Source organism: Sciurus carolinensis, chromosome 2, assembly GCF_902686445.1.
Source record: "Sciurus carolinensis chromosome 2, mSciCar1.2, whole genome shotgun sequence".
In the NCBI taxonomy this organism is placed as follows: Eukaryota; Metazoa; Chordata; class Mammalia; order Rodentia; family Sciuridae; genus Sciurus; species Sciurus carolinensis.
This window is the reverse complement of record NC_062214.1, coordinates 112,558,312-112,573,413: the sequence shown is the minus strand read 5'-3', so window position 1 is coordinate 112,573,413 and position 15,102 is coordinate 112,558,312. Positions and strand designations below refer to the sequence as shown.

General features: G+C 34.0%; 1 protein-coding gene and 1 non-coding gene across 5 annotated transcripts in view; both read right to left on the bottom strand.

Moving 5' to 3' along the window:
• The window catches only part of Fsip1 (fibrous sheath interacting protein 1), a 203,852-nt gene that overhangs the window by 165,643 nt on the left and 23,107 nt on the right, over positions 1–15,102 (bottom strand). For 3 of the 4 annotated variants that reach the window (XM_047539946.1, XM_047539950.1, XM_047539949.1), the window contains exons 6-7: positions 3,503–3,604; positions 563–687 (exon numbers count right to left, since the gene is read on the bottom strand). In XM_047539946.1, coding sequence (XP_047395902.1) covers positions 563–687; positions 3,503–3,604 — 227 coding nt within the window. The remainder of the gene's footprint in view (positions 1–562; positions 688–3,502; positions 3,605–15,102) is intronic. The other variant, XM_047539947.1, reaches the window with a different exon arrangement.
• On the bottom strand, positions 13,071–13,177 carry LOC124978326 (U6 spliceosomal RNA). Its single transcript, XR_007107363.1, has one exon. It is a non-coding gene; the product is annotated as a U6 spliceosomal RNA (small nuclear RNA).

The following is a 15,102-nucleotide window of genomic DNA, read 5'->3' as shown; positions in this document are numbered from 1 at the left end:
TTCCAGACAAATTTGCTACGGAAAATGCAAATTCAAGGAATAACCCCTGAAGCAGGGAGCTTTATCAAGGACAGTGACCAAGAGGCTCAGTGGGAGGTAGACAACTAGTTGGCTTCTCCAGTCCACCTCTGATGCTCCGCTAGAAGTATTTTCCATTCCAAGTTCTAAATGCACTAGCTACATAATCAGTCTCATTACTTTAAGAGTTTACTAATATATGATATAAAAATCTAGAAAACATCATCCAAAGCTAGTATCTAAATAAATATTTTTCAAATTGCAGGAACCAGACTTTTCTAGGAGGAGAAATAAATGCTAATTGCAGCTAACGTTTTTTTAAAGGGATGGTAGAGGAGAGTATAGGATAGGATAGAAAGGGATGTAATAGAAAACAGTGAAGGTAAGTATTGATTCAGAAAACTTTTCTTTCAGATATATCTTCTGATTCAATTATGCACACAGTTAACATAATCAAAAATATTTAAAGATCCTAAACATTCTATCACCATTGTCGCAACTCGTTTAGTCACACATTCTAGCTCCTGAATTTCTAAGTACATACCTCAATGTTTCGCTTAATAAAATTGTGGTTGTGTTTACCCCTGAGCTCAATTTTTTCTGTATTTGAGAAGGATTTCTTTTCTGCTTTGATCAATGATTCATTTCTTTCCACATCATAGGTAAAATCTAATATTAAAAAAGTTCAAAATGTTTTCATGATTACAATGAAGTTATACTAAAAATTCACTTTAAGCATATATTTAAATATATAAGAAAGCACAGATAGAAAAACTAACTTCTAAAATCCAGATCCAGAACCTAATATATATGAAAATTTTTTTCTTAAAAAGACAAATGTGCCTGTAAGTTTCAATGAAGTTCTCATTTCTTGGTGTTGATTCCTTGGGAATGATGGGAAGTATGAACAGAACTATTTCAGAGTCATACATGTGAAAAAAGAAATCTCTGGTATTATGAAGATTTTTTTAAATATATATTTTTTTCTTGATGTGAAATAAAACTTCCCCTAAATATTAGAGTCATTTCCAACAATTCTATTAATTTTCCATCACTCCTTTAGAACAAGAACTTTTTTGTTCAAGACTTTTTTTCCCTTTTGTGAGATGGTGGTACCAGAGATTAAACCCAGGGACACTCTACCACTGAGCTATATCCCCATCCCCTTTTTATATTTGGTTCTGAGACAGGGTCTTACTAAATTGCCCATGCTGACCTCAAACTTGTAATCCTCCTGCCTCAGCCTCTTAAGTCACTGGAATTACAAGCATGCACCACTGTGCCCAGCTTAAGATGTCTTTAAGCAAGATCTAGGGATAAATGTCCTAGACGTTCTTTATTCCAGCTGTATAAACCCCTAGAGGCCATCTCAGTATGTCAATTTTCCTCAATCTTTGAAAAAAGCATTGAATAAACTTAAACATTCAGACTCTGAGTCCTCATAACAAGGGCAGGAAAAATACTTGTGGACTCTTATTCCCTTTAGGAATAAAAATATAAAATCAGGTGAACCCTTCAGTATAGTTCTAAAAAAATATGCACAAAAGGAGTCTCTTAAATGACACAAAGTTCACCCCACAAAGGACAAATTACCATATTAAAGTCCACAAAGGAAGAACACCAGTCAGTAGCTCAGCCCAGATTACGTTACCCAAAAGTTACCTTTTAAGAGGTACTACATTAATAAAATTAATAAAGGTTAATAAAATTAATAAGAGGTTACATTAATAAAAAAGGATCAAGGAAACAGTCAATTGGTTTATTTATAGCTAACTATTAAAGATACAATACAAATTGAACCACTAAGGAATTACATTTGTATGAAAATGGCTAGAAAGAACCAGGAAAAGAATAAGATCTCTGAATTTGAATTATTCTCAAACAAAAGTAAATCTGAGTAGAAAATGTATTTTTCTCTAATTTAAATTAAAAGTTTCTACCTGAGTGTGATAGTCCATGCCTATAATCCCAGCTACTCAGGAGGCAAAGGCAAGACGATCAAAACTTCAAAGTCAGTCTGGCAATTTAATGAGACACTTTCTCAAAATAAAAAATGAAAAGGGCTGGATATGCACCTCAGTGCATGAGACTCTGGGTTCAATCACCAGTACCACAAAAAAGAAAAAAATAAAAGTTTCTAGATAAATAAACCTATGCTTTATAACTGGGTTTTATTTATTAATTAACCACACAATCATTTGTTAAACAAACTACCAAGGAGAGGAGTGACTACCTTAGATATAAAAAAAAATTATCATTTTTTCCCATAAATCAAGTAGTCTTTTTATGTGAAATATGAGGTAGATATATTTAGTTGAAGTTTCATATACACTTAACACTAAAATAACTCAAATGCAGTCATCTCTACATTTATAATATAGTTTCCTTAAAACATAATAAAACTTTATTATGAAACTCTATTAGAAGTTTCCATAAGACTTCTAATAAACTGTAGAGGGGAAAACATTGGATTATCTATCTCACTAGTGATATGCTCTTGTCCCCTCCAGTCTGATAGTGATAAAGCAGGCCCTGTTATGGTTTGGATGTGAGGTGTCCCCCAGAAGCTTACATGTGAGACAATGCAAGAGGGTTCAGAGGAGAAATGATTGGGTTGTGAGAGTCTTAAACTAATCAGTGAATTAATCCCTGATGGAATTAACTGAGTGGTAACTGGAGCAGATGGGGTGTGGCTAGAGGGAATGGTTCATGGGGACGTGGCTATGGGTATATATTTTGTATCTGGAGAGGGGAGACTATGCTTCCTGATGATGCAAGCTGCTTCCTTCTGCCACACTCTCCCACCATGATGTTCTGCCTCACCTAGAGCCCTAAGAAATAGAACCAGCCTTCTATGGTCTAAAACCATGAGCCCTCAAATAAACTCTTACTCTTCTACAATTGTGCTGGTCAGATCCTTTTAGTCACAGCAGTAAAATAGCTGACTAAAACACACTGCCATGTTCCCACAGTGACCCCAATCCTTGCTGGGTTGGACAAGATGGTTAAACCAGGGTAGACACCTGACTCCACCTGGATACTCCACCTCTTATCTAGGATTTTGGAATTTAGCCTCCCTCTGAATGACTAACCATGGCATATGCCTTTGGAAACCAAAGCTCTACCAAGTTCTACCACCAAGCTCATTTCCATATGTGTAAGGTAAAAAAAAAAAAAAATTATATATATATATATATACACACATATAAATATACATATTTTTTTGGCTTAAGCCAGGTCTCCATTACTTGCAGCCTGCTTTTTCATTTTAACTCTGTATTATATATAAGTTCAAACATCTAAAAATAAAAAAATAGTATAATGAACTTTCAACAACTAGCTTCAATAACAACTGTGTGCCCCTCTGGAATAAATTACTCCCCTCTGGAATAAATTGCATCAAATAATTTCATCCATTAATGTTTCTATGTATACTTAGTATTCCCTTGTGACACGACCTACAATCATAAAAATTAAAACATACCTTGATTGATATTCTGCTTATGGTTTTCATATTCTTCTGGAGAGATCTGAGTGTGAAACACTGGGAAAAAGGTATCCTCATCCTCACAATGAGAAGAATCTGCTGATTAAAAAGCCACTTGTTCAATACTCACAAAAGTAAAGAAATGTCTACACAAGCTGTTTTTAAAAAGGATAAGATATAATATTTTCTTGAATAATCCTGAAACCCCTTCATACACACAAAATTTTTAAACAATGTCAGTGTTGCTTCCAAGCAGAAACGATAATCATCTTTCTACAAATGAAACACTGAAAAAAAAAAAAAAATATTATGGGTCAAGGTAGCCAAACAGCATTTCCCTAGAACTTCAGTACAAAAAGGATGTATAAGGAACTGCTAAACTATAACCTACTTCCCCAAAATAGTGTATACAAATCCAGTGTTCACAAGAAAGAGAATATGCACACCAATTAACTTTAATTGTTTTTATTTTTTTATTTTAGATACCCAAAGTATTTCAAGTAGATGATCAGTCATTAAAATACAAAGAGAAAACTTAGGAGACTTTTGGCAGTTAGTTTTTTTGTCTTGTGATTCCTTCTCTTGGACTAATTCCCATAAAGATAACAGGAAATTTCATTGCTCAGCTTTTTTTTGTTTCAATATAATTTATCTTTGTATTCTCCTATTAGCTAATTTAGACATTTTATGTTTCAAGAAATTAACACATACAACTTTTTTTAAAAAATTTGTCTCTGTACCTTAATATGACAGAATCTGACAGGTTGTGGCACAGACATGTTTTTGTTTCAGAAAAGAGTGCAAGTCTTCAAGATATTACAGAATCCACCACCTATCTCTGAAAACAAACCTGGTTTAAACATTATCCATACAATTAAAAATTGATAAATTCTACTTCACAAAATTTAGAAATTCTATATAAAAAAAATACTGTTAAGAGAATGAAAAAGCAAGCCAAGATTGGGAGAAAAATATTTGCAAATTACATATCTGATAAAAGATTACATCCAAAAATACAAAGAATTCCTAAATGTCAACAATAAAAGAACAACCTAATATTTAAAAATGGGCAGCAGATGCCTAAATAAAATACAGATGGCAAATAAGTGCCTGAAAAGATGTTTACCATTTGTCATTAGGGAAATGCAAATTAAAAAAAACAATTACATACCACTACATACTTATTAGAATAGCTAAAACCAAAAAAAAAAAAAAAAAAGACTGATAATACCAATTGCTGAAAAAGATGCAGAGAATAGGGAATTTTCATTCATTGCCTGTGGGAATACAAAACAGTACAGCCACTTTGGAAGACAAGTTAGGCAGTTTCTTTCTAAGATAAAGTCTTACCATGTAATCCAGCAATCATGTTCCTACATATTTATCCAAATAAGTTGAAAATATGTATCCACACATAAACCTGCACACAAAAGTTTATAGCGGCCTTATTCATGGGGTTGCCCAAAACTGGAAGCAACCAAAATACCTTTCAATTGGTGAAGGGATAAACAAACTGAAGTATATCCATAGAATGAAATATTCTCTGACCAGAAAATCAGCTATCCAGTCACAAAATGACATGGATGAATCTAAATTGCATACTGCTAAATGAAAGAGCAATTCCAAATTATACAATGTTAATTGAAAAGGAAAAACTATAAAGACAGTAAAAAAATCAGTGGTAGCTAGGGGCTTGTGGAAAGAAGAAGGGTTAAACAGGGATTCACACAGGCAATCTTTCAGGGTTGTAAAACTATTCTGAGTGATACTTTAATAGTGAATACATGACATTATGCACTTTTGCACAGCATAAAAAGTGGGACATAATGTATGAAAATTTTCAAAAGAAAATCATTTATGAGGTTGAAGAATCCCATAATGGCATGTAAAATGTGACAAAACAATCTACTTATATAACAAACTATGAAACAACCTCACTAAAGGGAATGAATGAAAAAGGTGCCTGCCTAAGTAACTAAAAATTACTAAAGGCAATCCTCCAAACTGCATATAGGCACCATAGTCTAGTTGACTAAGTTGTTTCCCATGGGGGTAGATTAGGAATTCTGATATCATCATCTATGTATACTGGAATTGAACAATTAAGTAAAAAGGTGGCAGATGGTTGAAAACAGTCTTCTCACTGTCGGAGTGGAATGTTACAGTTAAGCAAGGGAAAAAGGTTAGAATATCCATGTGCCAAAGGAATTAACCCAGAGACATCAGTATGAATTCAAGTTTAGATGGTTACACATAGACATAGCATAGATACGTGTATAATAGATCAGTGTAGACATCTACATTTTCTTTATTAGAGCGCCTAGAATCAACAGTCACACATGGCATCCAGATCTTGGTTTCTAATCTCAGTCTCCAATAAAAGGAATCACAGCTCCTTGGAGAAATGGTTGATTCCAGTAACAAATAAAGTATATGAGTCTGGAGCATCTGTAGTGCCAGAAAGTGAGGAAGTGCTTGACAACAACAAAACTAAATCCACAATAATGGAGTTGTGTCAAAGGGACACAAGAACCAACTCAAAGAGCTCCCAATAGTTAAAGCTGGAAAAATCTGAGCCACAAAATAAATTAGTAAGAAATTCTAACTCAAAGTACAAAATAAATATCCACAAGCCTATACTGGTATAAATTACTGATTGAATAAAATGGGGGAGAACAGGTAAATTCCCATGCAGAATAATTCAAAATAATTAATGTAAATATTCTGCCCTTAAAGAAGTAAAGCATAATTCCTTATTCCTGAAGTGGGGCTACACATAACTTGCTTCAAAAAAGTATACTGGGGAAAAGAGGGAAAACTAGAATAACTTAACAGTGGAAAAAATCTGACAAATATTTCCTCAGGCTGGTAATTGAAGTTAACATCAACAGTGATGTTATGTTAACAGCATGATGTAATGTAATGAAAATGGCATACAACACTGTGGTTGTCTTCCTAAGAACATATAATCTCAGTCTAATCATGAGACAATCATGAGCTAAATCCCAGTGCTGAACATTCTACAAAATACCTGACCAGTATACTTCAAAACTGTCAAAGTCATTAAAAGCAAAGTCTAAGTATGATAGCCAAGATTAGACTAAGAAAGCATGAGGATTAAGTGTAATGTGGGCTCCTGAATGGGATCCTGGAGCAGAAAAGGAACATTAGGTAAAAATGAAGGAAATCTAAATAAAATTGGACTTTAGTTAATAATGATGTATTAATACTGGTTCACTGGTTGTAACAAACATATCATACTAATGCAAGACATTCACAACTGGGTAAGTGGATGTGGATATATAGGAGATCTCCAAACTATTTTTGTACTTTTTCTGTAAATATAAAATTGCGCTAAAATAAAAAGCTAATTTAAAATGTTCAGATTTTTGTCAGGTACACTGGCACACACCTGTAATCCCAGCAGCTTAGGAGACTGAGGCGGAAAGATCACAAGTTCAAAGCCAGTCTCAGCAACTTAGCGAGGCACTAAGCAATTCGACCCTGTCCCTAAATAAAATACAAAATAGGGCTTGGAATGGGCTCAGTGATAGAGTGCCCCTGAGTTCAATCCCCAGTACCACAAAAAAAAAAAACTGTTTTTTTTTAAAGTAGGGAAAAATATAAACAAAATTATAAATAGAAAGGGAATATACAAATAAGAAGGAGAATTACTATTAAAAAACACTTTATGAGATCTTACATTAGTAAAATTTTAAATCTTGGTAAATGGATATTCTAAAATCTCAGTATACAGATGAATTGCCAAAACTAACTCCAGAATAACTAGTTAACTGAAATAGAATAGTAAATATGAAAGAAGCTGAGAAAAGAGAGAACTTCCTCCAAGAAATTATTTGAACCAGATGGTTTTTCCAGTGAAATCTTTCAAATTTTTAGGGAACAGATAATCCTCCTGTTATGTAAACTGTTTCAAAGCATAGAAATAAATGAGTAACCACCTCCACTCATTAGCTGACAAAGTTAACATAATTGACAAAGCAAATACACAAATGCTACTGAGATGTTAAGATAAAAACTGGAAGTATGCCATCAGACTTAGAATTTAGGAGGCAATATCCATAGCGTGATAGGAGAAAAAAACAAACAACTGAAGAGTTAAGATGTAAATGAAAGTTGACAATGAGGTAATGCTAATAGTTGTGACCATTCTTTCAAGAAATCTGCCTTTGTTGGGCATGGTGGCACACACCTGTAATCCCAGCAATTCAGGAGGCTGAGGCAGGAGAATTGCAAGTTCAAAACCAGCCTCAGTAACTTAGGGAGACATTAAGCAAACTAGTGAGAAGTTGTCTCAAAATAAAATATAAAAAAAGGGTTGGGAATGTGGCTCAGTGGCTAATTACTCCTAGGTTCAGTCCCCAGTACCAAAAAAGTAACGAAAGAAAAAAATCTGCCCTGCAAGGAAAGGAGGGAAACTGACTGGTAGCTGTTTGAGAGTAAAGAACTGAGGGGAAAGGTTTGTATATTTGGTTGGTTACTGGTTGGTTCAAAGGCTTTATGATTTGTTTTAGTGCTAGAAAATTCAAACATGGTACATAGAAGGGAAGGAACCAGAGGGATTGAAGATCTAGATAAACATAAAATAAAATGATTGATGTATCATGAACCAGGAGCCCCGTATAAGGATGGGATGTTACCAACTTTGGCCTTCTCTCCCCTGAAGTAAGAGGGAAGTAGTAAAGATGGATGAACACAGTCAGAGCGAACTTCAGAAACAGAAGGAAAGAATGTGGAATAAATTCCCACCTGGTAGATTCATTTTCTCTGAAAAGCAAGAGAAACAGAATTAAGGTCTTGCAGAAGAAGATGGGAGACTAAGCACACAGTAACAGTTTGGAATAGCCACACTGGAGAATGAAAGAGATTTCTTAGCAATGCTGAGCACTGGATGGAGGTTAAAACCCCAAAATCCTTATCTATATCAGTCAGCAGAGGAGTTTGATTTTTTCCCTCGGTCTTCTGCAAATCAGAGTAGAAAGAGACTAGCAAATTTTCTTAGAGTATTTAATCCTAACACTCAAGAGTAGAGGTATTATATATCAGGTTTTCATAAAAAATGCACCTAGAAAGAGGTATTCACAAATTTGTAAAATCTTAACTCATTAATATGTTCATGTTTTGTGCTTGCATGCATTTATAAATCTGGACCTTGAAACACAAGAAAGAAATGTGGCAAAGGCAAGAAGAATAACCTCTGCCAAAACCACTGGAAAAAAAGAAAGGAAGAAAGGGAGGGAGAGAAAGAGGAAGAAGGAAAAGAAGGAAGGAAGGAAGGAAGGAAGGAAGGAAGGAAGGAAGGAAGGACAGAATTTTGAAGATCCCTAGAAAGTGCTATATCATCTACTTCAAAATCTCAGGTAGTTAATCTAGAGGTCATTATGTGTAAATTATAAAGTCAAAATGTAGCTTAAATCAATTTAATGTCATTTTCATCTTTCTTTTGAAGACAAGATCTCATTTGTGTTTAGTACCTATAAAAAGAACTAAATACACAATCCAACAATAATTATTTTTACTTATTTACTGTTGGCTGTTTGTAATGTTAGAAGGGGACTACAGTGCAGTTTGTATTTGGGGGACTGGAAAAGAGGTTGGAAACCACCATTCAGTTACCCAGCCAAAATCCTTAACATTTACTACTAAATAAGAGGTTAAGGAAAACTGACCTCAGATAAAGAAAGATTAATCCTCAGAATCATTTCCTTTTAGTCAAAGATAGAAAGTGATAAGTGGAAAATAAATTTTAGTATGTTTGTAAATATGTGTTTAAAGTTCAAGTTAAAATAGGTCCAGCTGTGGGTGTCCTTTAAAATACATATTCTAACTAGATGCTGCCACCTACTGGACAATTTATAAGTACTTTGCTTTTTCCCCACAAAAAATTTACCATGGAAATGCAGCAAAACATTCCTGCTTTTCTAATAACACCTGTAGAATATTTTACCAAAATATATGGCTACATATAAGTTCAATCAAAATAATTTTTGATTTTTATATTATAATTAAGACTAGTCTAAGGTTGAATGAGTAACAGAAAAAACTCATCTCAAGAGAGGAGCAGATATAAGAAATTTCATACCATTTTATAACATGTGACTATGTTGAAAAAGTAGGAATATGAGACTTTCAAAAGCCTGTGTTAATGGCTGAGGATGTATGTAGCTCAGTGGTATGTGCGTGTCTAGCATGATTGAGGCCTTGGGCTCAATCCCCAGCACTGCAGACTAACAAAACATCTATGCTACGTGATCAAACTGGACTCTTGCATTTATATTCATTTCTTTCAGACTTAGTGTGAAAATACTTAAGTTGATGATACCAAAAGTTTTCCTTTTAGAATAAGGTAATAATTATGTAGTGTGAACTGTTGAAAAAAGTAATTAAGCTAATAATGTAGCCCCAAGTACATACTAACTTCTTTTTTTTCTGTTTGTTTGGTTTTTAAATTATTTTAATTTAAAAAAAAATAAAAATACATCAAATAAATGACTGATAAAACATGCCTATGACATAAAGAGACAGCAAGTAATTTCATTAAGGAATTAACTTTTCTATAAAAGAAAAGTCATCAAAAAAAGATTCTACTTAAATCTGAAAAAGCCAGGAATACAATAATGCTGTCTCTTAATTTTAATGAATGGGTCAAGTGTGAACTAATCAAGACAGCCAGAAGCAAGAATGAAGGTAACAGACATTTGGTTCATCTAACAGTATCTCTTGTTCCTTTTTCCTTTTTCAATAACCCATTTTTGCATCTTATCTGCTTTGCACACACTGCCAATAAGTAATGACTATGAATTCAAAATTTTAAGAATTGAAATTTTAATGTGATAATATTTAAAGCAATGATTTTCTCTGAACATAGCTTTCAAGCCCCTTTCAATTAAGGCTTTTGCTCATTAAGTGCACCTAATTTCCATGTTAGAGCACCTGTACTAATCTAGCATTACTAGTGTCTACAGGGCATATGGTAGTCTTGTGACTTCAGAGATTTAGCTGTGAACTCTAGGGATATAGGGAACTATATATATGCTTCAAGGTTTAAAAATTAAACATGATTGATAGTTCTGATTTGGTTTTGAAAAAAGTGCAAATGGAAACAAATTCTCTCTCTAGAACCAAAAGTTCACCTGGTGGTGAACCCTGTGACTGAAAAGGTTAATAGTAAAAGATCACCCAAAAAAAAAACAAATAAAAAAAAGATCACCCAAATCAATCGCTTTACAGAACTACCTGTCTTACATTGCTTGCTCCTGAGTCAATCACAAGTGGGTGCAGTGGCCTTTTAAAAATACAATCAGCATACTACAGAGATACAGCCACATCAATGTTCATTGCTGCTTAATTCACCATAGCCAGATTGTGGAACCAACCTAGATGCCCTTCAGTTGATGAATGGGTAAAAAAACTGTGGCATATATATACAATGGAATATTACTCAGCCATAAAGAATGATAAAATTATGGCATTTGCAGGCAAATGGATGAAATTGGAGAATATCATGCTAAGTGAGATAAGCCAATCTCAAAAAACCAAAGGACGAATGATCTCGCTGATAAGTGGATGATGACACATAATGGGGCGTGGGAGGGGTTAGTTTTAGGGTTAGAGTTAGGGTTAGGGAGGGGGGCAAGAATGGGGGAAGGAAGGACTGTATAGAGGGAAAAGAGGGATGGGAGGGGTGGGGGAAGGGAAAAAATAACAGAATGAATCAACCAACATTACCCTATGTAAATTTATGATTACACAAATGGTATGCCTTTACTCTATGTACAGAGAAACAACATGTATCCCATTTGTTTACAATAAAATAAAAAAAATGCCCCATTCATTACAGATATTATCGTTTAGCTCCTGATTTTTAATCGATAGATGCTGAGATACTATAATATTCAGAATTACATTTCAGACACTATCCATGTCCACATTTCTTGCTTGGATTAAGAGATGTATATTCACTTCTATGAAGATTCAAAATTACTGATAGACATGAAAGGAAACCTAAGTTACACTTCTCTAGACAACCTTTGTACATTAGTGTTTAAACATTTAAGTTACTTTTAAAACCTTTATAAGCTATATACTTAGAGATTCTTTACACTTTAAAAAAATAATGTAGTCATTGCTAATCTTAGAAAAAACAGGTTTGAGACAAACATATTATTAAAAAAAAAAATTTAAGACAATACACTGCCCTAATAAAATGTATTGCAAAGCTACCAATAACTAAAACAGTGTAATAGTAAATTATAGAAAAGTTGTAAATATACTCAATCATTACTTGATAAAGTTAGCATTTCAAATAAGTATGGAAATGATGGATTATTAAATAAGGGATATTGGAATAACTGGTTAGTAAATTGGGGGATAAAAATCAACTCTCTACCTCATATCTGACACCAAAACAAATTCCAAGTAAATTAACATTTTAATTTTTTTCATTTTTCATAATAAAAAAAATATAAGTACATATTTATAGAATATTTGGATGGAAAAGACTTTATTTTTTATTGTAAACAAATATGATACATGTTGTTTCTCTGTTTGTACATGGAGTAAAGGCATACCATTTCTGTAATCATAAATTTACATAGGGCAATGTTGTTTGATTCATTCTGTTATTTTTCCCTTCTCCCCACCCCTCCCACCCTTCTTTTCCCTCTATACAGTCCTTCCTTCCTCCATTCTTGCCCCCCTCCCTAACCCTAACTCTAACCCCAACACTAACCCCTCCCACGCCCCATTATGTGTCATCATCCACTTATCAGCGAGATCATTCGTCCTTTGGTTTTTTGAGATTGACTTATCTCACTTAGCATGATATTCTCCAATTTCATCCATTTGCCTGCAAATGCCATAATTTTATCATTCCTTATGGCGGAGTAATATTTCATTGTATATATATATACCACAGTTTCTTTATCCATTCATCAATTGAAGGACATCTAGGTTGGTTCCACAGTCTGGATATTGTGAATTGAGCAGCTATGAACATTGATGTGGCTGTATCTCTGTAATATGCTGATTTTAAGTCCTTTGGGTATAGGCCAAGGAGTGGGATAGCTGGGTCAAATGGTGGTTCCATTCCAAGCTTTCTGAGGAATCTCCATACTGCTTTCCAGAGTGGCTGCACTAATTTGCAACCCCACCAGCAATGTATGAGTGTACCTTTTTTCCCCACATCCTCGCCAACACCTATTGTTGCTTGTGTTCTTGATAATCGCCATTCTAATTGGGGTGAGATGGAATCTTAGGGTGGTTTTGATTTGCATTTCTCTTATTACTAAAGATGTTGAACATTTTTTCATATGTTTGTTGATTGCTTGTAGATCTTCTTCTGTGAAGTGTCTGTTCACATCCTTAGCCCATTTGTTGATTGGATTATTTGTATTCTTGGTGTAGAGTTTTTGAGTTCTTTATAGATTCTGGAAATTAGCGCTCTATCTGAAGTATGAGTGGCAAAGATATTCTCCCACTTTGTAGGCTCTCTCTTCACATTACTGATAGTTTCCTTTGCTGAGAGAAAGCTTTTTAGTTTGAAAAAATTATGGAACGCTTCACGAATTTGTGTGTCATCCTTGTGCAGGGGCCATGCTAATCGTCTCTGTATCGTTCCAATTTTAGTATATGTGCTGCCGAAGTGAGCACTGGAAAAGACTTTTTTAAACAGGTACTGGTAAAATAATACAAAAGAAATGACTGGTTTAACTAAATAAGAACTTTAAACTTTTATAGACCAATAAATATCACAAAATCATAGAAAAAAATAAATTTAAATTTTTTATATTTATGACAAAGAATGAATATCCTTAATATTAAAGAAATCCTTCAAACCAATAAAAAATGTTATAAAAAATGACTAAGACATGAGCAGGCAATTCACAGAATGGCTAAACAAAAGAATAAACATTTAACCTCTGATAATCAGAGAGAGACAAATTTTTATAATTCTATTTTAAGTAAATAAAGCTTAAAAATATACACATAAATCTAATGCATTTCTATTCATAAGTGATGAATCCTCTGAAAGAGAAATTAGGAAAGCCACTCCATTCACAATAGCCTCAAAAAATAAAATACTTGGGAATCAATCTAACAAAAGAGGTGAAAGACCCCTACAGTGAAAACTACAGAACACTAAAGAAAGAAATTGAAGAAAACCTTAAAATATGGAAAGATCTCCCATGTTCTTGGATGGGCAGAATTAATATTGTTAAAATGGCCATTCTACCAAAGGTGCTATACAGATTCAATGCAATTCCAATTAAAATCCCAATGGCATTCCTCATAGAAATACAGAAACAATCATGAACTTCATCTGGAAGAATAAGAGATCTCGAACAGCTAAAACAATTCTGAGCAGGAAAAGTGAAGCAGGAGGTGTCACAATACCAGACTTTAAAGTATACTACAGAGCAATAGTAACAAAAACAGCATGGTATTGGCACCAAAATAGATAGGTAGACCAATGGTACAGAATAGATGACACAGAGACAAACCCACATAAATACAGTCACCTCATATTAGACAAAGGAGCCAAAAACCCACAATGGAGAAAAGCTAGCTCTTCAACAAATGGTGCTGGCAAAACTGGAAATCCATATGTAGTAAAATGAAATTAAACCTCTATCTCTCACCCTGCACAAAACTCAACTCAAAATGGATTAAAGACTTAGGAATTAGACCAGATATCCTGCACCAAATAGAAGACAAAGTAGGCCCAAATCTTCATCATGTTGGCTTAGGATCAGACTTCCTTAACAAGACTCCCAAAGCACAGGAAATTAAAGCAAGAATCAATAAATGGAGTGGACTCAAACTAAAAAGCTTTTTTCTCAGCAAAGGATACAATCAATAATGTGAAAGGAGAGCCTACAGAATGGGAGAAAATCTTACCCACATGCACTTCAGATAGAGCACCTATCTCCAAAATTTATAAAGAACTTACAAAACTTTATGCCAAAAATACAAAGAACCCAATCAATAAATGGGCCAAGGAACTGGACAGACACTTTACAGAAGAAGATTTACAGATGATTAATAAATATATGATAAAATGTTCAACATCTCTAATAATTAAAGAAATGCAAATTAAAACCACTCTAAGATTTCATCTTACTCCAATTAGAATGGCTATTACCAAGAACACAAACAATAATAGATGGTGGCATGGATGTGGGGAAAAGGCACACTTTTACATTGCTAATGGAGTTGCAAATTGGTGCAGCCACTCTGGAAAGCAGTGTAGAGAATTTTCAGAAAACTTGGAATGGGCCCACCTTTTAACCCAGTTATCCCATTCCTAGGTTTATAACCAAAGGACTTAAAATCAGCACACTACAGTGACACAGCCACATGAATGTTTATGCAGTGCAATTCATAATAGCTAGATTGTGGAACCAACCTAGATGCCCTTCAACAGAAGAATAGATAAAGAAACTGTGGTATATATACACAATGGAATATTATTCAGCCATAAAGAAGAATATTATTATGGCATTTGCAAATAAATGGATGTAATTGGAGAATATTATGCTAAGTGAAATAAGCCAATCCCAAAAAACCAAAGGTTG